General features: G+C 37.7%; 1 protein-coding gene across 2 annotated transcripts in view; it reads right to left on the reverse strand.

Moving 5' to 3' along the window:
* ADK (adenosine kinase) overlaps positions 1-23,465 on the reverse strand; it is a 265,378-nt gene that overhangs the window by 8,683 nt on the left and 233,230 nt on the right. For both annotated transcript variants that reach the window (XM_005481465.4, XM_005481466.4), the window contains exon 10: positions 9,475-9,561. In XM_005481465.4, the coding sequence (XP_005481522.1) occupies positions 9,475-9,561 (87 nt within the window). The remainder of the gene's footprint in view (positions 1-9,474; positions 9,562-23,465) is intronic.

Below are 23,465 nucleotides of genomic sequence, written 5' to 3' on the forward strand. Positions count from 1 at the left end.
TCTATCAAATTCCCCAGTGCATCTTACTGTCCAAGAAAAGAACCATTTCAGTCTAAAATGTGCTCCAATAATAATGTGAAAGAGGAAAATGCTAACAAAGTTATAACTTCTCATGGTTTGGTCCTATTTTTCATTTTTAAGTCCACATGATGAGCATTGGGAAATTTCCTTTAGGATCAGGATCTGGTTGCCTTAGGCTTGTCTCCGTCAGCCTCTAGGGGAAAACATTTTATTTAAAAAAACCCCTCCAAGCTTACAAGGAGCTGCATGTGCCAAACCAGAAACAGATATTTTCATTGCAAACATCTTCTCTATTTGAAAAAAAAACTTTCCAGGCTGATCTTTATCTTTGTTTTTCCTAAAAGCATTTCCCAGAAGCGTTCTGCAAAATCTAAATTTTTTAGAATTTTTTGAGACAGAAGAGTGAAATAAACTTTCTTTTATTAGTACCTGTGGAAAGTTTCTGAGCCTCAAACCTGTTGTACTGACACTAAATAAACATCTACTGCTTGCAATAAAAGGAAGAGAACTAATTTACTATAGATACAATCAAGTTCTGAAGATAATAAAATGGAATAATATGTCCTATCCTCTACTCAGTTTTTAACATATATTCAAGTGCAAAAAGGTTGCACGAATGTAACTTCATAGCCAAGATTCATATGCATGAGTCTCAGGAGTTTTATTTGCAGGTGTGCTTCCACACAGCCAAGCCAGCAGTATGTAAGGAGAATGAGAGAAAGCAACACCCAGGGCAGCGGGAATATGGGAGCTAGGCAGCCTGTGAATTTCCTGACTTTTGTGGGCTGAAAGAGCCTACCCTAGCATTATATTCATAATGCTCCTATTTTAATACAGTGACACTTAATATCTTTTGCCTCTTTAAATATCTGTTAGAATTCTGGATTGATAGCAAAAATGTACTGATCACCAATACCAGTAACATCCCTTTCCACTGGGTCAGAGATCAGTGTCAGATCAACCTACAAGCACTGCTACTACCACTGCTTTTAACTGCGACCACCTTCTTTCTTCTAACTCCTTTTTACTGCAATCTTGCCATCTTCCCACTTCAAGTATGAGCCCATTGCAGTGTGGGGGAAGTGAACAAATTCTGGGAGACTTTACCATCCTGTTATATAACAGAGGAGTTGTAAGGGAGAGAGGACCCAGCTTGTGAACACCACGGCCTGAGAAGTGTCCTTTTGGCCATTGTGTCCCTGTCCTTAGCACCCACTGAGGCATGTGAGATGTCAAACAGACAATATCTTTCAGTGTGGTTTTGTATTTCATTGTGTGGTGTTTTATCTCCTGTGAATACAGCATCAGCTTAATCTGACACATCATTTCTTAGGGGACTATATCCTGCCCTGATTCCCAGGGGAATGTTCTTGATGATCCAATCTGACGAGTGCCTCTGTCTCTATTCAGAATACATTAAAATAACACAAAAATATTGCCAACAGTCTGCAAGCAAGGTAATAGTAACTCATTAAAGTAATTTCTAACCTTCCACATGAACATTTTCTTTATCATTACATGATTTTCTAACACATGACACATTAACATAAAATGAAATGTTATGAGGGTAGGCATAGTAGGCATGACAAAGTATTTTAAACGGTGATGACTTGCTTTGAGGCGCTAAGTCAATTTGTAATTGTCCCATAGCTATTACAGTAAAAATTGGAACTTCATAATTGGTTTTGAAAATCTATTTTTAACAGAGTAGGTTTGTTTTTTTTAAGTGTACACAACCTATTTGATGTTTATTTTTCACAAAACCTGTCCACAATGTCACTGAATTTATGGTGAGGTAAATTAGGCCTTTTAAAAACCAATTTTGCAAAATATTAATCCTCTTGCTATGTACTGAGGCTCCCTTAACACTGAGGTGTCACTGACAGGAAGAGAGACACAGAGGCTAAAGGAATCAAGTCCTGCTTCAGTCTAATTAGAAACTTCTGAGGGTTTTTTAATTCCATACACTGATCCTTCTAAGTGGATCTTTTGCTTCTACGTGTTATTTAAGAAATGACAGCAAGTATAATATGTTTTGCCTTAGTTTTATTCTACTATGTGTTTTTCTAGATTGCCTTTAAATGGAACAGGTGAAAATGTGAATCACTATATTTACATTACTGTGTTATAAGAATACGTATGTAATGAAATTAGGAGGAACAGTTAGAGACCAAGAAAAGGGTAGCAATTAAAACAATGAAAGCAGTATAATCACAATTATACTTGGACAACATATGCAAACAGGTTTACATATAATATCAACACAGAAGAGGGTATTCTTTGCAAAGAAATAATTTTGAATGGAAATTGGTAAACAAAGAAGTAGGGAGTTGAAAAGAAAACAGAAATATTCTATGTATTTTTCTGAGTGACATCTATTTTTATGGTTTTGTTTAAGTAGCTGCAATTCAAACTGTGGCAAATTTTGAAAATGAGCCAATACTAAGTTTGAAATTACTAGCAACTGGCTACACTATTGATCAGAATAATGATGTGCCTCTAGCTGAGACTGAGAAAAAATCATCTGGGAACATATAATCTGGTCATTTTCTAGTTTGTAGAAGGTCAGTTACAGAGATAACGTGGTCCTCTAATAGCCCGGGTTTATGTGGGATGTTTATCTGACAGAGTTCTGAATGCCATCAGAACACAGGGGTGGTAAGTCATGGACATGTTGACAGGTTATCCCCTAGCAAGCAAAGATTGATGCCCTCTCTGCAGCTCAGCTATTATACTCCTGTATGCTGTTTATAAACCAGGAGTAGTAAAGATGGGAAAAATGGCCTGTCAGTCAAAGTGCTGATGACACTGAGTGAGTATTTTTATTTCAAAGCCTCCGATCTCGCCCGCCATGATCTCAGTAACAACAGGATTGCTCAGAGGCAATTAGCCACCAATGCTGGACAAATGAAAACTAAGAGAGTGCTGCTTTCTGTTATAACAGTTATCTTTACTTCAAAGAAAAGCCAGAATGATTCAAAGCAGTATCCCCTCTCTCTTTGCTGGTGAAGACAAATTTTGTAGCAACTATCAGCCATTACAAGTTCCATGCACACACATATTTAATTGATATCACCAAAAAATTATCCCTTGCTCCCAGCTGGCAAGTAGCTCTGCAACTCAGAGCTCTGGTGTTATCAGAAGGGAGTACTTCACAGCAGTGACATTTTGTCCACTGTACTTCCCTCTATTAAACGTGATTAAAAAATGATGGCAATTTCCCAAGGTATTTCACACAAGTATAAAAACCTTATAAAAATTAAAGACCACTATAAGTGGATGAAGTAGCTTCTGATATTATGCTCCTGCTGTTCAGTTAAGAACTGTTCCTAGCTCCTTCTACTCCTATTTCAATGAATCTAGAATGTTCTAGGGGTGGTGAATACTGGAGGGAGAGCAGCCCTTACAGCACAGATTTATACAGAGAGGAAAATAAAACAAATAACAGAAATATTCACTTTTAGTGTAAACAAATTCTTCAGTGTTCAAGAGCCCTAGAAATCTATTAAGTAGCTTTCTTTTTAATATAGTCACAAGCTTACTGATAAATTAGTATTCTGAAAAAAACATCCAAATTTGCCTCTGCTGAAAGCATTATCAGATCTTTTTGCATGTTTAGGACTCCTGGAATAGCCATATAGGAGCTATTCATAAGAGCTCATTCCTCACATGTGAACATGCTTCTATCTCCACAATGCTTGCATGAGAAATACATAAGGGAATTATTAGACAGAGTCATAAGTACAGTCCCCCTTTGCCCTGGAAGAGATTTATTGCAAAAAGATGGAATTCCCACTCTTTGAGCTTAATTTTTTAATTCAGACAGCTCCTACTCTGCAGCCACCAACATTGCCCCCTGAAGATAATTGAGTCTGGATTTCCAGAGGAGTAGGAACTGGCACCTGGAAACTTAATACCAATAGGATTAAAATTCATAGGTTCATAATACAATTTAGGTGGGAAAGGACCTCTTTAGGCCACTTGCTCCAGCTCCTGGCTTAAGGCAGGGTCAGCTCAGATGATATCAAATCCCATCAAGATGATTTTTTAATTTTAAAAATCACTGGATTCCTTCCATAAATGATGGGTGCTACAGAGCAACAGCATAAGAATTATTATGCTGGTTTTAATTATGTTTCCATTTTATCATTATTACACTTGTTTAAATCCACCAGCTTCAGCCAAGGTATTCCAAAGCAAATCTAGTGTGTTCAGAAAACAGAACCAGACCTTTATTAAAAGAGGTTTCTGAATCAAACACTTAATAGTAGAGGAGTAATGATGGCCAAGTATTCTGTGCACTCTGTATTCTTTGTGAACCTGTACTTTTATTTCTTCTGCTGTGGTTTTATAGATACACATACACATATGTTCATAATGTATTTCAAGAATGTTTCACATGAAATATAGTATTTCAATATTTCAATAATGTAGAAGTATATCAAATATTAGTTAGTTATGAAATCAAAGCTGGATGTCACTCTATTGAAAATCATTTACCTCATGAAAAGAGGCTACAATCTGAACAGTGTGAGAACCTTTAGGCAAACTCCTACAAGTCCAAGGTCTGTATTTAATTTGCAGAGACATTTAGATTAGGATGGAAAAATAATGCTTGGAATTAACCTCTCTATTAAAGATGAGGAAATAGCTTTACTGAGATAGTTTGAGTCAAACAGAATCAGAAAGAGGGAAGTATCTTCAGTAAGGGCTGTGGTCCCTAAAGAGGAGATAAGGATGCCATGAGGCCCACTCACAAAAGGACATATAAAAGAGGATGACTCCTCTTTTGCTGCTCTCCCTGTCTCTATCAGAGTAGTCGTCTGATAGCTGACATAGGAGCTGACCATGTCATAAGGCTCATGCTGGGCTTCACAAGAAAGAGAAAGAACTGCTTATTCTTGAAGAACGTGCACCAAAAAATTGTGACTGCAGCTTTCAAACTCTAGCTAGCAGCCTTATGAGATTCCCCAGCACATGAAAGTGGCAATGCCATTTTTAAATTGACAGGTGGTTTGAGCCACTGACCTCCCCTTTGATACCGACAGAGGCAAATTGCTATCAGCCCCTATCTGGCACTGTACAATGCTTAATGAAGAGCTCCTTCTACCCTGGGATTCGTTTTCCTTGAGAATGGTATAGCATCTTTATAGCATGGTGATAAGTAATACACACTTGCTGCAATCGTTCTGTCACTGCCTTATCAAGCTACTTGAAAATGATTTGTGGTTCCATTTCATACTCTAGTACTTTCCATGTAGTATATGACTAAATCATAGCAGATTATGAAGTCAATATATTTATATTGATGGAACCTGAAGAAACATCGATTTTACACCTTCTCCTATTCATTTGTTATGAACTCTGTACTCAGTTCCAGTGACTAGACAGATTCTAGGGGAGAGATTTTGCAGGGAACAATGGCAGCAACTATCAGAACAGATGCTGATTGTTTTCATTAGTTACGGTGGCAATGACAAAGGGGAGTTCAAACAGAAGGCAAGCCTACCCTGGCTGAAGAGAGCAGGATGGCACAAAGGAAAGCATATGATGGTCAAACTGCTCATATTTATTGCCATTATCACTTTGATTATCATTACTGCAGTGCTTCAAACTGGGGCTGACCAGTAATAAATAAATGTTAATTTAATGATCTCCCCAAACTCTACAAACTAAGGCTGTAATTTCATTAGGAGGACTTTTGTGGCATAAGCCATGCCAGCAAAGCTCAAGTGATTTTTCAATGTCATAAGAATCTGGAGGTAGAATTGCAACTTGAATTTATGGGTATTTCAGGGATTTATAACCAAATACCTGTGCTACTCCTGAAAACCACAAGAGGTGCTGAGATGCTACAAAGGAAACCATTATTGCTTAAACCTGTAAAAGGTAGCAGTATTGCTGGTAAGCAATAAAGGCAGAACTGTGTTAGTGTTGTTTAGAGAAGTGTTTTTAGCATAAAGATACCTGCAGCAATTTTAAAATCCAGTTTCTTATTCATGCACTGCACCAGCCTGAGTGGCAGATGACTTGATGCCTGCAGTAAGAGGCAGGAAATTCAGAGATATTCCTGGTGCCAACTTAATAAAACCACGTTTCAACTGAAGAATGTGGTTTATTTCTTGCTGCTAGCTGTTGGGGTGAGCTAGTTCTCCTTGGAGGCTGGCAGTTTCAGAAATGCTGAACTCAGGAATCAACTCACAGAGTTACAAGTGCCCAAAAACTTTGTGCTTTAAACTTTGTCTTGACTTTAAGGTCTCAAGAGCTTCAGTTGTTAGTCTGGTTCTAGTAAAAAAAACCCCACACTGTTTTCTTTTTTTTCAGCTTTTACATGGAGAAACATATGAGGGGTGATTTGCCAAGTTGGCATAATTATTGAGAAGGAATTTCCCTACGACCTGTGAGTTATACCTCTGGAAGAGAGTGCCTCTGTAAAAAGACCTTTCAAAACATGATAGAGTCCAACAAACCTGACCCTCTAATGCAAAATAAATCTTGTGTGATGGGGTTAGTTCTCATTATATCCCACATTCCCCTCTCAGCCAAGACACCTGCTGCAGAAAAACCACTGTTCAGTTGTGTTAATATACTGGTTCCAGAGAAGTATGGGAAACTTTGCCATGGGAGTCTTGTTCTCTGCTGTTTGAATAAAAGAAATAGGTTTCCAGGAGGGGATATTGTCACACTGAGTGAACTCTTTAGTTAAGGTATTAATTTTGAAACATTTTACTGCAAGGACACCGGAATCAAAACATTAAACGTCCTGTTGCCTAGGTAGTAACAACTGATAAAAACCTCAATCAAAGAAAGAAGCAGAAAAGCACTGAAGAGAATATAACTTTCCTGTTGTAAAAATTCTGTCAGGACAGTAACACTGCAGCTGGCCCAGTGCTAGACCGAATGCCAGAAGATTTGCATGTTGGGCAGTATTACCTACACTACTGCACAGGGCTTGCTGCTAAGAAGACATTCAAGAACTTCTCCAAATGTCTTCCAAACACACATTTTGAAAACACACAACAAGTGTGCCACAGATAAAATACAGACATTTCCCTCAAATGAAACACAGACCAAATCAAAGCCTATCCAGTCCAGTATCCTATTTCCTACATATGGGAAGGAAAATTAAGTGACCCCTTGAAGAAGGAGACCACAGTACATATAAGACTAGAATCAGCTGCGTAGCAAGACTGTTATGAGTCCCACTTCTCCCATCTGGACTAAACTCAGGAAAATCTATTTTCTGAGGAGAGTAAATGATCAATTTATTATTTATCGAGTGCCAGAGGAGAACTGAGATATCCCAGAAGCCAATGGAAGAACTCTGGATGGATATCCTAAAGTTCATGCTGCTTTGAGTCACAGGAGAGAGAAGCGTGGTGCAACAGGAGGCTGAGCTCACACACTCATGCTCAGGTAAGTGTCTCACTGCAAGGACAGTTCAGACAGGTTTGCCATTACAGATGAAAAACCAGATGTGGTCCTTTCCCTGATAGTGAGGGAGAACTGTACAGTGCACTGGACTGCATTGTACTTCTGCCCCAATGAAAAAGCATCTGATGCCTCAGATGTTTGTGGGGCAACTGAAGATAATATACATCCATAAGCTGTGATACAGGACCTTTGCTAAGATTATCCCAAATATACATGATCTTGCTGTATCTTAACACTTAGAATGATAAGGGAGAGTTAATCTTTTAGAATATGTCCCTTCATCCCTCTCTTCCACAGCTGAGTATTGTGCACATCATTTTTCCCCTTTGAGAAAGGAATCTCACAACTGATCCAAGACCAGCCTGACAGGATGTGCCCCAACTCCTTACACTGCTGGTGGAAGGCAGTAGTTTGGAATAGAGACTGAACTGGTTTATATCAGTCTTGCCATTCAGGATATTCTGATTAAAGTAAATGTTTTAGCCCTTCTACAGAAAACCAGCAGCTATGGCTGTACCAGGGAAAAGGATGTAATTTAAAGAGAAAGGCTTTTGAGCGTTCAATTATTAAATTTGATCTATTATATTATAAAACAGTTCTCAAAGCCCTGATTTAGTTGCAATATTCTTCCTGCAGCTAACATAGGAAAGAACAAAATTAGGATTCTTAAAACAAAAGTTCTGATTTCAAGAGGCCTAAACCTGAAGAACAGAAAATAAATACAACCTGAGATAAACATGGCAGACACATGAAAACAAAATAGGCAAGGCCTATTCTCTCTTCCCCCTCCACAAGAACAGCAGCTATCTGGCACAGCTGATAAACAGAGCAAATGCATACAAGGACAAGCACTTGAAGATGATCTTATTTATGTTATAGTCACTGTTACCTACTGGTTCAAATTCAGTCTTGTTTGTGATTTAGGAATAATAGACAGCAACAAGCATGCCCTAAAAGGTGTATGAATAATATGACCTAATGTGTTTCCCTCTATTTCTGTCCTTTTTGATTCATGAAAGCACTGAAGTAATGAGTAAAAACATTCCCATTCTTGGACAGTTTTAAGTATATACTGAACATTTCTCTTTGGTTTAAATGCTGTATTAAGTAAGGAAGGAATTACTCACCTGCTTAAGATTAAGCTTATGTTGAATATTTTGTTGAAGTGGGACACAATTCTGAAGCTTTAATTTGGTAACACACTGCCTGCTATCCCCTTTGTAGCTACAAGACTAAGCCCTGCAATTCTATTTATAAAGTCGCTTTTGTAATATTTCCAGTAAATTAGTGACTAATGGAGCTCCTTACAGCTACTTCAGACTGGATATTAGAGCCTTCAGGATGCAGTAGTGCATCACAGAACTACATGGATGAAGGTTACAATGAATGACAGAAATCTTGGATTAGATTGAGTTTTGGCTTATATAGAATAATTTTTTAAACAGGCACAGACATAACATCCTCTTTTTTCCTTAGAGCTTGAGCCAAATAAAATAGTAAGTTTGCAAATGGATATTAAGCAATGCCAGATATTTTCAGGGTTTGTTTTAACAAATTAACCCTTTGCATTCTTTTCTGATGTCCAAATAATTGTATCGGAAGCAGATGTTCTACCAAAATTTACATGATCAGAGACATTATGCTCACTTATTAACATACTGTTTAATATTCACTACAACCTGTTTTAAAGAACAACAATGTGTTAACATTTAAGCCAGGAGGGATTTCTGTACACTATATAGTACTTGATGCAGCTTGTTTATGCAACAGTCTGACAGATACAATTAATCTCATGAAAACGACCAGAGTACAGCATAAAGGCATATTATTTTTGAAGTAATACAACACACTTTCCCTTTGGAAGTCAGAACTTAATTAAATCATATAACTTCAGGATGCAGAGAAAAGCTGTAAAAGAATGAAGCTTGTTCTGAAGGACAGCTGAATGAAAAAACAGTAAATTTTCTACAGAGAGAATAATAAGATAATCTCCAAACAACAGAAAGAAGTAAGAAATACCTCCAACAAATGCATCTCCAGCTCCATTGGTATCCACGATTTCACTCTGATCACTCACCAACACAGGGAAAGTAGTCACTTCATTTTCTGTAGAGAAAGGGAAGAATAAAACATGAGTTACTTGGCAATCTGACTTTGAAATGCACAACAAACAGGGAAAATCAAAACAATTCAAAACTATGACCTTTAGCATGATAATTTGGTTAAAAATAGATTTGGTTTATAATTCTGTCTGTATTTACTTCGTAGGAATATGGGAACACATTCAAAAAAGCCATAATTAGTGGGCATTTTCATTATTTACTCCCAGCCTCATTTATTTCCTCTACCTCCTAATACCAAGGAAAAGAGAAAAAGAGAAAGGAAAAGAGTAAAATAAAAAAAAAGTAAATCAGACAGGACGACATAAAACACCTGGGCATATTCACAAAACTGAGAAAAACTCATCCTGCCAAAACCAGTGCTTTCTACTAGTTGCAGGAAGGTGAGGTAGCCTCCAGAACGGCCAAGTACAAGCCTCCAAAAGATCAACTGAAACTGCTGCATTGTTAAAACCAAAATAGATGTGAATTAACTGAAATAAAGCTGTGAAATTAAAAGTAAAACAAGTGTAAATCAAAGTGCTTTCAAATTATACCTTTAAAAAATCCATGTATGTAAGAAGCCTTGGAAATTGCCATCTGACTAGATTTGGTTTCAAGATTTCAATGATTTCATTCTCTTCCTTAGTATTTATTTTAAAAACCCCAACTATTTCCTTCAGCTCCCTGCCCTCTACTGGCACTCATTAAATGTATTGCAATAGGTGGATACTCAGCATCTTCACCTCCAATTCACTGCCACACCACAGTTCAGCATAATTACACCACTTAGGTATGATAACTTTAGAGTTCCAGGGTTATAAATTTAATATATGCCACTAATTAATCAGCTATGGCTTTCCAGGTGGTAATGTCATAATGACGTGATAAAAATATAATTACCACCTTGTCACAATACCTTGTTAAAGTGTAAATTATCCCTGTAACAGAGCCAATGGAAGTTCTGCCTCTGGTAGTCAGTATGCATTAAACTGTCTCAGAGCAAACAGATTGTCCTTTGGCAGACAGCAGGAATTACAAAAAGGGGAGGGGGAAGAAAAGCCTGTCAACCAGTGCAAAGAAAAACCAGCAGAGCTGTTTTCTTTTAATTTTTGGTAAAAATAGAAATAAAATGGAAAACAGAGCTGCCAGTAGCTGAAACCTGGAGATGAGTAGTTTCTTCACTGTCCAGCAACAGAGCAGATCATAAAAATCACTCTTACACTGACATACACAGTAGCAAACAAGGAAACCTAGTTTGGAAGGCACATAAAGAATTCACAGTCTCAAATCAGGCAAGTCTGTGTATGCTGCAGAGGTACCAGAAGGATCCTGGTTTCTGTGAAATGCAGTGTATCAGCTCTACTGCTCTTCACCATCTGCTACTAAGTGAACCAGGCAGATATAATGATGCTGCCTCCAGAGGGAACTGTTGGCTGGCCCACCAGGAGGGGAGGGGAGCATTAGCAACAACCATCCATGAGAGGCAAAGGAAAAAGGGTAATGAAAAACATAAGATGAATATTCCAATTAAAGAACAGGTTTCAGTCAGTTCTCAGGGCATCCTACTCTCTACTCTGTTAAGAAAGCTATTTAGAAATGTGCTTCAATGCTGTGTTGTGCTCTTAAGTCTTCAAGAGCAATGTTTTTTAGTAATTTTAACAGCATTCATTTGAATTGGAAATCATGAAAGAGAGGTCTTACATTAAACTCTGCCAGACAAGCAGAGTGTATTCATCCATTTCACAAGAAGGTGTATTGATTTGCTCTAGATAATACTAAAACAATGAACAATGTGCTAAGTCTGTTGAAGACACATTGTAATAAACTAACCTGCTCCTTCCCAAGTGTGCATGGGCACACACAGATGTTCCATGTTAAATGCACAGCAGACAATTGCATATGCATACAAATGTATGTGTTTGGGCACACAGAGTGAATAATGCACACTGTATTTTGAAAGCTGTAAATGGGGTATAGCATCAAATAAGATTCTATTCAAGCAAACTAGCACAAATGAAAGTTCTCATCATCATATTTTGCCTTTTTTTTCCTCTGTCTTGACTCCCTCCCTCAGCTCCCTCTAGTATGTGCAGGTAAGTACTGCACTAGGAGCTCCTATTTTATTTATTCTTTCTGTAGTAGATATAATGATAAGTAACTGAATTGGTATAAAACCCCAAATATATTAGGAAAGTCAATTTTTAAAATTTTTCTTTTTTCTGGTCGCAGTTTTCCATGTCTGCCTGGGTAATACATTTTCTTTCTGCAATTTCCTATATATTTTCAAGCAGAGCAATAATCTCATCTTTTGAAGTACCAGAGTTTAAGAAGGAGCCAGAATGACTTTGGAGCACATACTGAATTACAAAATATGACCATCTGCACATATCCAATAGGCAAATTATCTTTCTTTAACCTTATCTTTAGTTGATTCTAGCATAGTAGACTCAACTAAACTACAGCTGACAATAACATATACTGTAAGATCAACAAAAGAATACCAAAGTTCGGGGTTTTTATTCCTTTCCTTTACAATAAATGAAGTTAGAATTAAAGCTGCCATTAAATTACATTGCTGTGTCTGTGTAACAGCATCAAAAGAGCTAATTTCTCTTACTGATCTGTGTTTTGTAGCAACTAAACACAACAAGATGAATCACGATGAAGCAGAAGTCTCCATTCTGAGTATCCTTTTTTATTTTTTGTCAATTTAATATTGCTTTAACTTCATTTTTGATCCATTGTGTTATAAAAGTCTCAAATCCATCATAGCGGACACTGAGACACCTTGGCTAGGTGCACCGCTCGTCAGTGGCCTTGCTTTTCAAAGTCAGTTCTGATTTCATTCATCATTCTGAGAGCTTATGAAATAAAGAATAATTACATAAGTGTTTTGAAGTCCAAGTGCTGCTGCTCTGGGCATAAAATCCAGTGTTCTATTTTTATGTAACAAATATCTTCTATGATACAACATATTCCACTTGGATATAATTTCCTGGAAGCCCAAAATTGTGAGGGCAAATTGCAACAAGGTGTCTACAATTAGGGAAATTTTAGAAAATAAGCATTAATGAAATCTAAAATTTTGGGGCTTTGATTCAACTTTCAGTGACTTTACATTTGTCAGGATCTCAGCTCTTTCAAAATGACATAGAAATAATCAAACCCAGACATTAATGTGACTTCATAGGCTGAAGACAAGGTAAGTTCACAGGTAAATCAGAAAGATAGAGCTCATTGGTTAATTTAGTTCTTGTTAATCTCTCACATTACATATATAAACAGGTGAAATCTCTATTTAATTTCCTAGGCAAAAATATATGCTAACATATCCAGTTTAACATATTACTGTAGGCAAAACAGTCTGGAGAGATAATAACTGGACAGCAATAGTAACTGAAAAAACCCAGTGCTCCTTTCATTCTAATACTCTTAAGCTCCCAAATGAATACAAGCCAATTTCACAATGTTAGCAGGAACAATCGAACTCTTATGATAGGTGCAAATACTACAGGTCTGTCTCTAAACCAAATTAGAATCACAGACTACATGTCTACTCTTAGTACAGTAATAAACACCAGCAAGCAATCGTTACATCCAATTAGGCTGAGTACTTTCCTTAACTGGGTCATTTACCAGTCTCTCTTGCTCTTAAAAGTAGATTAAATGTGTAAACTTACATTTAATTACCTGTAACAGAACTCTTATGGGCAACATGTTGGAGTGTCCTTAATTTTGTTTTAAAATAAAACAAAAGGAAGAAGGTAGACCTAAAATACATACAAAAAAGGTCTAGCTATTTCCTTAAATAATCTTTTGATCCGTGGGTTAGTAGAGGTAGTACAGATGCTTACAAGATGGAGTCACATTCATGTTTCTTTTGTGAGCTTTAACTTGTAAAATAAAGGAACAACTGTGAAACAGAATTCTGTCCCGTCCCCTCCTCACCTCCACCCTCTCTAGCTTCCCTTAGATCAGGGGCCAAATAAAAAAAAAAAAAGAGATAAAAAGAAAAGAAAAAAAAAAAAGAGACAAGAAGAACTTAAAAGAACATAAAAACCTGAACCTAAAACCTATAAATGTCTCTGGGCAGCTGTAAGGTAAGAAGTAATGAGAAAAGTATTTGAAACCAGACCATATTGCTTAGGATGATTTTTAGGTCTCACCTGTCTCCAGAAGGTAAACCCCAAAAGGCTACAGGCTCTAAATCTCTGTATCTTCTTCAGCACATCAATACATCTTCAAAAACCCTCAGCAATACTTTCTCCTGTTTTGTTTGACAGTAAAATAATGCTGTGCTGTCCTTCACATAATGACAGCACGCTTGCTAATGTCCATCAAAGAGACACTGCAGCTGCCCCACCCCACAAACACAGCCCTGGCCAAAGCCAAAGGCAATGTGGGGCAGGGCTGAACCCCAGCTAGGAACCCCTCACACCTGCAGCCATGATGTGCTCCAAACCCAGCACAGCTGATGCAGCCTGTCCCTTCTAAGCAAACAGAAGGAGATCTGCCTTTGCAGGCTGGGACTTCCAGGAGCCAGCTCTGGACGGCCACTCTGGTGCTCTGACACTTGGTGGGAGTGTGTTGAGCCGGCCTTGCTTTGCACATCAACACCTCCTCCCTCCACCAGCTAGGTCTGTGCACTGTGGGCCTCGTGCTGTAGCCATGTAGGCCTGTCAGAAAAAGAGGGAATCTCTTTGTGCCATTCAGTGGAGTTACAGCATGACAAGCAAGATTCAAGTCAGCCACACGCTTTGTGGGATCTTTCTATCCAGTATTTTAAAGGTACACAACAAATGATGCTGTATTCTACTGAATCCTATATGTACCCAAGGAATCTTTATAACTAGTAATGCAGCAGTTGTTTATTCTTTATTGCTATAATAAACAAATGACCCTAAACAAGTTACAGAGCAGTTGTCATTTATAATGTTTTAGTATGTCTGTAAATATTAATTGATTTCCATAATAAAAACCCCAATAAATGGGTTTCTTTAGCAATGGAGCTAAAATTCTCTTCGCAGTTTGCTAAGCAAAAGTGTTGATCAGGATGCAAAGTGCTGTCCCTCAGAGACAGCTAGTTCATTTTCAGTAGAAACAGAAAAGGAATATGATGCCAAAGACTTCAAATCTCCTGTGGCTCTAGTCATAGTCCCATAGATACCCGTAGGGGAAATGACAGTGTGCAGACCCCATTTTCCTCTGTCCTAGGAGGTAAATGAGACTTGTCTTCCCCTTATAGCTCTCCTCAGACATACAAATTGTACCATTATCTGGTCAAGAGCATTTTGATTCAGAAGCCTTATTTGTAGCCTCTCACTGAAGTGTGATTCATAGGGTTAGAGTTAATAGGGGAAAGAAGGTTCATCTGAATCAACTTGTACACTCATACACATCAACTATTAGCAATGATGTAAAATTAAACACTATTTTTGCACACAGCATGTATCCTCTGAACCTACACCCAATTCTGTCTGCAATCCTGTTAATTCAACATCACTCCTTTGAAATAACTCTTGATTTAGATCAGCACAAGATTGGCCTCAGAACTCTGTAAATAGTTACAGCAATTATAAGAAATGTAATAGCATTGACTAATGGCTTGTGAACATCTTCTAGGGGCAAAAATTTGTTTTGTTTACTTTATCGAAGGTGTGGGGCACACTTAAATGTCATTATTTTTTATATCTCACTGCCAGTTGAATCTCTACTTTATTTCTCATATTAAATAATTTTTAGCACAAGTAAACATAACACTTTGTTTAAAAGATGGGGAAGAAAGAGGTCAACAGAAAATACTAGTTCTGCTTGTTTGTTGCTAATAAAACATTTTTAAAAATATATACGTGCATATATATATATATATATATATATATATATATATGGAAAAAGTGCCCTAAAGAACAAGCTGCAGAATTTTTCTGGCATGTGTCACAATGTTTAAGGTTTAGAATGGCAATGAACTCTGTTGAAAAAGCCTTTTGAGCACACAGGAGTATTGCCATTTGCCCGGCAGGCACTGATTTCAGAGGCAGCTGAAACTGCGCCCACTGAACTGCCGGGACTGCGCTGCTCTAGCTCAGCAGGGCTGCTGGAGACAGAAGGTCCTGCTCAGAGCTCCAGCCTCTCCTCTGCCTTCTGTCTGGGCTCACAAAGGGCTGGAGGACTCAGGAAAGACAAGGGGTGTGAAGTCACAGGCACCAAAATCACGAAAAGGTTCTGCAGGTATTTATTTCACTGCTACAATACAATGACAGTCTGCAAGTACTACGAAGAGCTCAGAGCAAAATCAGTCCTGAAGACAGGAGAGATGGGTTACAATAAACAAAGCCCATCAATTGTATGATCCTGGTCTCTATGAAGAGCAAGCTCTACCACAGTGAGCTGAGCCACACCAGTGAGCACAGGGTGACACAAAACCACATCTGGCCTCGGATATTAACAAATGTAAGTATCTCTCCCTGCACTGTAAATCCTACATGCACTGCTTTGGGCACTGTACATCTTAGTTGATCCTCACATGTAAAATACCAAGCCATACAACTCCAGCATTATTTTTTTGAACTGTGTACAGGAATTAGAAATACAAGCAAATCTATTTCTATTTGTAAATAGGTAGCCAAGACTCATGAACACACACAGATGCTGAGAGCTGGAATGTCAATGTCCAGTGTAAGGAACCCATCCCAAAGGTGTGTCTGGGTTACAGGGACATGTTTTGCTCACACGCACTCTTCAGCCTTCTGAAGTGTGGATATGAGGAGTGTGCAAAAATGAGATCTCTAAGCTCAGAAACCAGACCATGTGTACATACACTGACCAACACACCAACAGGAAACATGTATGCTTGTACTTCACTTTGTGCTATTCTACAGATGTATTTTAAACCACTGCACAGCTAGGCCACCAAAACACTGTCCTATGGGAGAATCTTCTGACAAGTACCAACCTATAAATCATGTCAATGCAATTCCTACTCAAAAGCTTATCAGGGCATTGGCTAAAAACAAAACAAAACCAAACTAAATAAGAGAGAGAAAAACATATTATAATTTGATTTTGAGTAGGACAAAAACTGTATTCTGCCTCACATTTTTCATACATTAAGCATATTGCCCTAGCGGGGTAAACACACCTGTCAAAACTTGCAAGCTTTCTTAGCTATACCTCAGTTTCAGAGTGGTGAACACAGAAATCACATCATTTAAATAAATGCCATGTTACATGACAGCTTTTTTTATGCTACACGATAATCTGAGAAGCATGGGTTGTCAGTGGAGGCAGAAATGGGCCCAAGGCACTTCCATTTCACTTGAGCATCAGTAAGACTGAAAAGAGAAGGAGTGAGCATTAGGTCACTACAGAGCAGCTCTGAAGGAGATTTTTCTTCTGGGAGAATTTATATTTAGTTTCATAAATAAAATCAGTCCATTGGAATGAGAGAGACAGCCTTCCCTAGATATATTACTAAAAATAAGTTAATGTATATAGCTGCTTCTCCTTGAAAAAAAAAATTGTTACTAGCTGAACATTGATGAGGTAGCTATACCACTGAAATTCCACAGCACTGCCATTAAAAATTCAGATTACATGTAGAAATTTCAATTTTTCACCCTTTTATCTCAGAGCTCAGCTCTAGAATTTTACAATTTTTTTTCTTCTCATTCTATATTTGTAAGCTCCATGTTACCTTTAATTAAGATCTCCCAAGACTACTTGTTTGCTTTTGAAGAATAAAACATGCTTACTAAATTAATTTTATCAGACTTTAGCAGGTTTTAAATCTATTTAGAAGATGTCACTGCAATGGAGGCCAAAATTTATTCTAAGGTCAATGAGGAAATATCCTACTCTTAAAATGCCAGTTGAAACAGAGAAATTTGGCTGTTTTTAATGGAATTCTTTAAGGGTTATACCAGCCTAAGATAAAAATCTGGCCCAAAATAAAGGAGCTTATTTTTCCCCTACATTAGTTGCAGATAATTTATTAGATAATTATATCTTTTATATAAATATATATATATTTTATATATATAAAAATACTCTGAACTATGATCTTTGTAGTATCATGTTACCAGTTTAACCATTGACATAAACAGGATGGTAAATCTATCACCTTTTAAAAATAACATCACACACATTTTGATGTAAATTATGCACCCCTGAATTTTTGCAGTTATTGACTACGCAGTGGATTAAATTAATTTCCACACAGTTACTGTAATATCAGCTTTGAAAAAGAGTTTCTGGCAAGAGCTCTTGGATCACATGTTTGTGTAGGAAGGCCTTTAAGGCATTGCAATCCCCCCATATATGTGCACCCACAAAGGTAACCCAACAGGCTTTACAGGGCATGCACTGTCATTTCATGTAAACCCCAATGCTTTAAAGTCAGGCTGCTTGACAAAAGCAAAATAAGTAACCTAGGAGAAAAATCAGAATTGTCCAGCCTCTGTCTCTGCAGAACATTGTCAGACTCCTATCACTGCCTGTCACTCCTGGTTACTTTTCCTTTAAGCATTAATTTGCTGAATACTTCAAATTTAAGTGATTCCAAAATAATACCCAAAATGACACACTTATCTTTTTAGAAGCAATAAAACATTTTAAGATTAATCAAACTTCAGTTGGTGCCTACAGATGAGTTCAACTCATGATCTCTGTAATATGTATTATTCTTATATTGTCAAGATGACCACCAAGATACGTTTTAGAAGTAAAAGAATCCTGCTCTGAGGAGTTTCCAATCTGAAAAGCAAGGTTGGTAAGCAAGTAAATAGATGTGTATAAGCAAAATATGGAGACTCTGCTGATACAATTAAGTTATAAAAAGTTATGAAAAAAGGCAAGAAGCAGATACTGCTTTAAAAATTGCAGAGACATGCAGGAAAAACTCTGGTTAGCCTACAGAGTGAGATAATTTGAATTGCAACTCAAAAATGTGGAAAAAAATGGAAAATATTTGTTATTTGTTGCTTTTAGAAGCATTTCAGCAGAAAACATATACTTAATGGCTATTTAGACAGTTTCACTGCTTTTTTTGGCCATCTTTTCCTAGAGGAAATAAAGCAGATTTAAAAGGAAAGATGTTAATATTTTTAAAGAAAAACTTTCCTTTCTCTGTGGTAACAAATATAATGCCTGAAACTCTCAACTTGCCAAATTCGTCTTTTACCAAGCTTCTACTCATCTTTGTCTAATCACTTTTGCTCTTTTCCCACATCCTTTGCCATCACCTGTTGATTCTTGTTGATTAAAGCAATGACTGAGGTGTCTACTGCTGACCAGGAGGCTAACTGTTGCCAGTGATCCTGGCACAATCTGGATTTTTACTAACACAAACTGAGAAGGCTTCATTCTTCTTCCACATAAATACAAATCTGATCTTGTTGCTGCTACTCAGTGGTAACAGTCGGGAGCAGACGGTGCCAGGGAGGAACAAAGCTGCTTGGAAGCAGACTAATGTTTGGAGCAGGAGTCTCTGCTGGATGCACTCGTCAAACTCAACTTTTGAGCCTGTATTGATTTATTCAGCCAGTCTCTTATTTCCTTTCTGCTTTAATTCTTAACTACCTGTGCATTTGCACATTCAGGATGAAAGAGGAAGAGTGGTGCTCTCCTCCTGCAGCTCGGAGCTTTCTGAGCAGTCTCTGGTTCCCAGGGAGTCCATAGTGCTCCCCTCCATGGAGAGGGGCTGTCCCTCCCCACCCATGTATCTGACTCCAGCAAAGGGTGAGCTTCAACCTTTGAGCCTAACCTGTTCCTAGAGTTTGCCTTGGCCTTAGAGAGCCAAACCTCCTTTCTCTTTTTTATCAACTTCTAACATACTTTAATTTTTGTATACATTTCCCTCAGCTATTGGAGAGCACAGCTTCACGTACTCTCACCTTCTAAAGCAGTGCAGTGTCTCCTCCAGAAGCCAACACACAACACATATCACAACACAGACATCTAACATGCTTTACTTTGTCCATCCAAACATCTGTGTTGACTGCCCACACACAAGACCATTTTATGTTTTCTGTATGTTACTTTTCACAACAAAACAACTGTGCTCTGATTTTTGAAATGTTTAAGCTATCTAGACAAGCAGGAAATAAAAATCAATTCTTAGGTTCTTTTATAATATTTGGTTTTAGCCAAGTATAAAAATGGCAGTGCAAAAGGCAGATACTTATATTTCATCATGTGCCAGAAATTGAAAGAATTGCATTTTTAGCATTCTACTAACTAAAGTGTTTATTGCTCACAAAAGGATTTTCATATTTTTGTACCAATTTACAGCAGACAATAGGTGTTGTAATGTAATCCACTGCAATTGTAATTTTTGACCAAATTGCTGTTGATAAATAATGCAAGTATTACGTTATTAAATTTTTTACAATTAGGAGACTGAGAAAGCTGTTTATTGCCTTCCGTTCTACCCTCTGTTAATAAGATCGTTGTTGCAGATGTTCATGTGTGCTGCATTGATGTTTAATGGTGCATGATGCTCTAGGTGGTTCCCATAACCTTGCTTTGTCTACTATGAGCTGACTCAATTGATATGATAATAGAGAAAAGAGGTCTGAAACAAGCTGGGCTGTACTGGCACAATTTGCATAACCTTTAAATTTGCCATCACTTGATAGCCAACTGCTCCTAAAAATTCTTATTCAGTTGTCAGCGAGGACAATGTACTGTACAAACAGCATTCTGCACTTGGACAGGTGCGGAGGGAAGAGAGGGCACGCACTCTTTGCTGCACTGTTGTATTCTATCAAGAAATGTACTTATTATCAAATTTATACAGCCAACAATTTGGAGTACAGTTCTGAAGTTCCATTTTTGATCAATTGCTATTAGACACAACGCATGGCCTGGCATCTTTTCAGGTTCACAGTATAGTATCACAGTGTCACATTACAAGGGACATAAATATTTGGTTCCATAGACTCCCCTCTGATTTAGTTTTGACTGCTAATCCCTGGGGCAGGCAGAAGAATCAGGACGGATTAGGGAGGCAGTGGGGGGCACAGGGTAGTGAACTACAGCAAACAAAATCAGTGTATGCAGCCTCCCAAACTTTAAATCTGCTGTCAGACTGCTCTGTGCATTCCTTTTGAACGAACATTAGTGTTATATCATTCAGTAGGTATAGCCAAAACAATATAAAACCAGTCCATGTTTACCCTATTCACTAAATCTGCTGTCTGTATATACTCTATGCCAGGTCTGCTTACTTCACTGTCTTTATTATTCATAACAAAGAAAACAGTTAGGGTGAAAATGAGACAGAGCCTACTTTCATTCACATGGGATCAACTACATAAACATTATTTTTGGCATCCAGAGGTTTATATCCTAACTGCCACTTCACAGTCTGTAATATGCTCAGGTGTGTCAAGGCCAGGTCATTGGTATCACACTGACAAGCACAGCCTATGTGTCACATATGGCATTTAAATAATTTCCACTTTGCATTATCTCCAAGACCTACTGTGGAAACATAGATCATAAAATCTCACAATTCCACCTTTAGACAATTAACCATTTCAAAGCACTCCAATTAGCCTTCCACATGCCCTCAAAGTTCATTCTAGACATTTTGTCATCTTGCACAAAATAAATTCCAAGTCCCCAAAGTCAGGCAAAGCAGTACCCATTCAAATCCCCTTTGTCTGCTTTTTCTGCTGTCGAGGATCTCTGCTCTGTCCCTCCTGGAGCTAAGGATTTGTCCTCCATTCAGCCATCTACTTGCCACAACTTTCATTGTCTGAAATTGGATGCTACAGTAGAGAAACTTCTAATCAAAGAGTCAGTTCCTGCAGTTAATTTTCATCCAGGGACACCACACATACCCACATTTTACTCTCCTTCCACTCTGTGCAATTATTATACAGAGACTATTTGAGCAGGTGAAGATTAGAGGCTTGAAAACATAAGTTCCATCATTTATGGCAAAAGCATGACACAGATAGCTACAATTTAAACTTTTCTACAATGTCCATTCAACTGCAATCACAAGATAGGAAATAAAATCTCTAAATTAAAGATGATGGGCTACCAGAGTCTGTAGGGCACCTTCTGAGCACAGATATGCTGTTCAAGCTCCTCTGTGATGATTTGTTATGAAGTGAACTGCTGCCAAGTAAAAAACAGGCTAACACTGCCAAAATAATGGAAAAAATATCTCCTAGAGAAGATAATCTGCCTAGGTGCCAGTGGTCAAAGGGTGCAGTTTTTGTGCCCCTCACTTCTACCACACAAAGACCTCCGGGTAAAATGTGTTATCAAATCTTTCAGCTCACATGAAGTTTGCTATCTCTATAACCTCTAGGTAAACTACAAAAACTGAATCACAGATTCCAGACAAGGTACAACACACATAAAGACACATGAATCAGTATAATCCATTAATATTCATGAATGTTTTAAGTTCTCCATGACCATAATCAATAGCCAATGAAGTTAATGAGATCTTTCCATTGATTTCAGAAGACACAGGCTTCAGCCTCAGAGACAGCAACATCACATTCTCTCAAGCACTCCAGCTGATAACATACACTTTGCTAATTTGCCTCTTCCCACCCAGAATTTCAGGAATAAACAAGAGATGCTATCTTATTTCAAAGTGGTTTTGTGGAATGAGCAATATACCATCATAAAGGTCCATATGGAGCATTTAGTATCTTTAACTGAAGAGCAGTCAAGACCACATAGCTACCCATGTTGTTAATGCCAGAATGAGATCCATAAATAAGATCTGTTATTTATTTAAGGAAACACAAAAAAGGCCTGAATGTGTCATCCTACCAAAAGGTTGAGATTTTGTTTTGCTCTAACTTTGGTTCCTGGAAAGCAGTGAATCTAACTCTTATGTCTTCTAACAGATGGAAGCCCATCCAATATATTTAAAGATTGATAAGTAGAGTTTTTAGTTCAAACTGGCCTTGACCTTGGGCAGTGTGACATTATCTGAAAACCATTAATGGTCTGAAACTAAAGGAAAAGCTCATTAATAAAAGCAAAACCATACAAAGGTACAAAGGCAAAACAAAAAACCAACAACCCCAAAACAACAAAAAAAATGAAGTTTTATTAAAACTATTGATCCTGACCTAGGGCATTACAGACATTGATCTTCCCACATCTCCAAAGGAAAAAAACAACTTAAGCCAACAAATTATTGATCTATTATGAAACCTGCTGAACAAGCCATACATTTAATTTCTTACAATGAAAAAAATAATCACACCAAATTAGGATTTTTCTAAAAAATTATTGGTAAAAAAATGATATTGGATTAATTTCATAAACCAGACATCCTGTTAGTATGATTCAACCCTAAAATGTTGGGAGGTGAGAAGTGTAAGCACTATAAACCTTTAAAGCACAGGTTTCAGATTTCAACTCATTAAAGCACATGTTCTTAAGGAGAAATGGCAAGTGTCCAACACTGAATATTGCAGGAACATCAAATGACTGCACAGAAAAGGACAGTGGTGAACTTTAAACTTAAAGCATGCATTTAATTAAAAGTGTCTAGGATTATTATTTTCTATGAAGCAGAATACTATAGATTTGGATTTTCTTCAGTTTTTTCAAAAACTCAGAAAGATATATTTAGACTGACATAACATTGTAGATGTAGGGGCAGTCACTGAAACACCAAAACTCACCAGAATTCCCTGTTTGGTGTACAGGGAGACGGGTGGGCAGGGGTGGGCAGGTAGGTAGGTAGGTGGGTAGGTAGGTGTTATTTTCAGAAAACAGGGATCACCTTCACAAAGTTGCATCAATTACATGTATATGTGAAAAGCACAAATTAAATTTGGAAGGCTGTTCCACTTCCAGTGCTTCACAATTACTGATTCTGCTGTTTCCCCATCCTTTCCAGTTGAGTTCTATAATAAAATTGGTGGT

This window comes from Zonotrichia albicollis, chromosome 7, assembly GCF_047830755.1.
Source record: "Zonotrichia albicollis isolate bZonAlb1 chromosome 7, bZonAlb1.hap1, whole genome shotgun sequence".
NCBI classification, from domain to species: domain Eukaryota; kingdom Metazoa; phylum Chordata; class Aves; order Passeriformes; family Passerellidae; genus Zonotrichia; species Zonotrichia albicollis.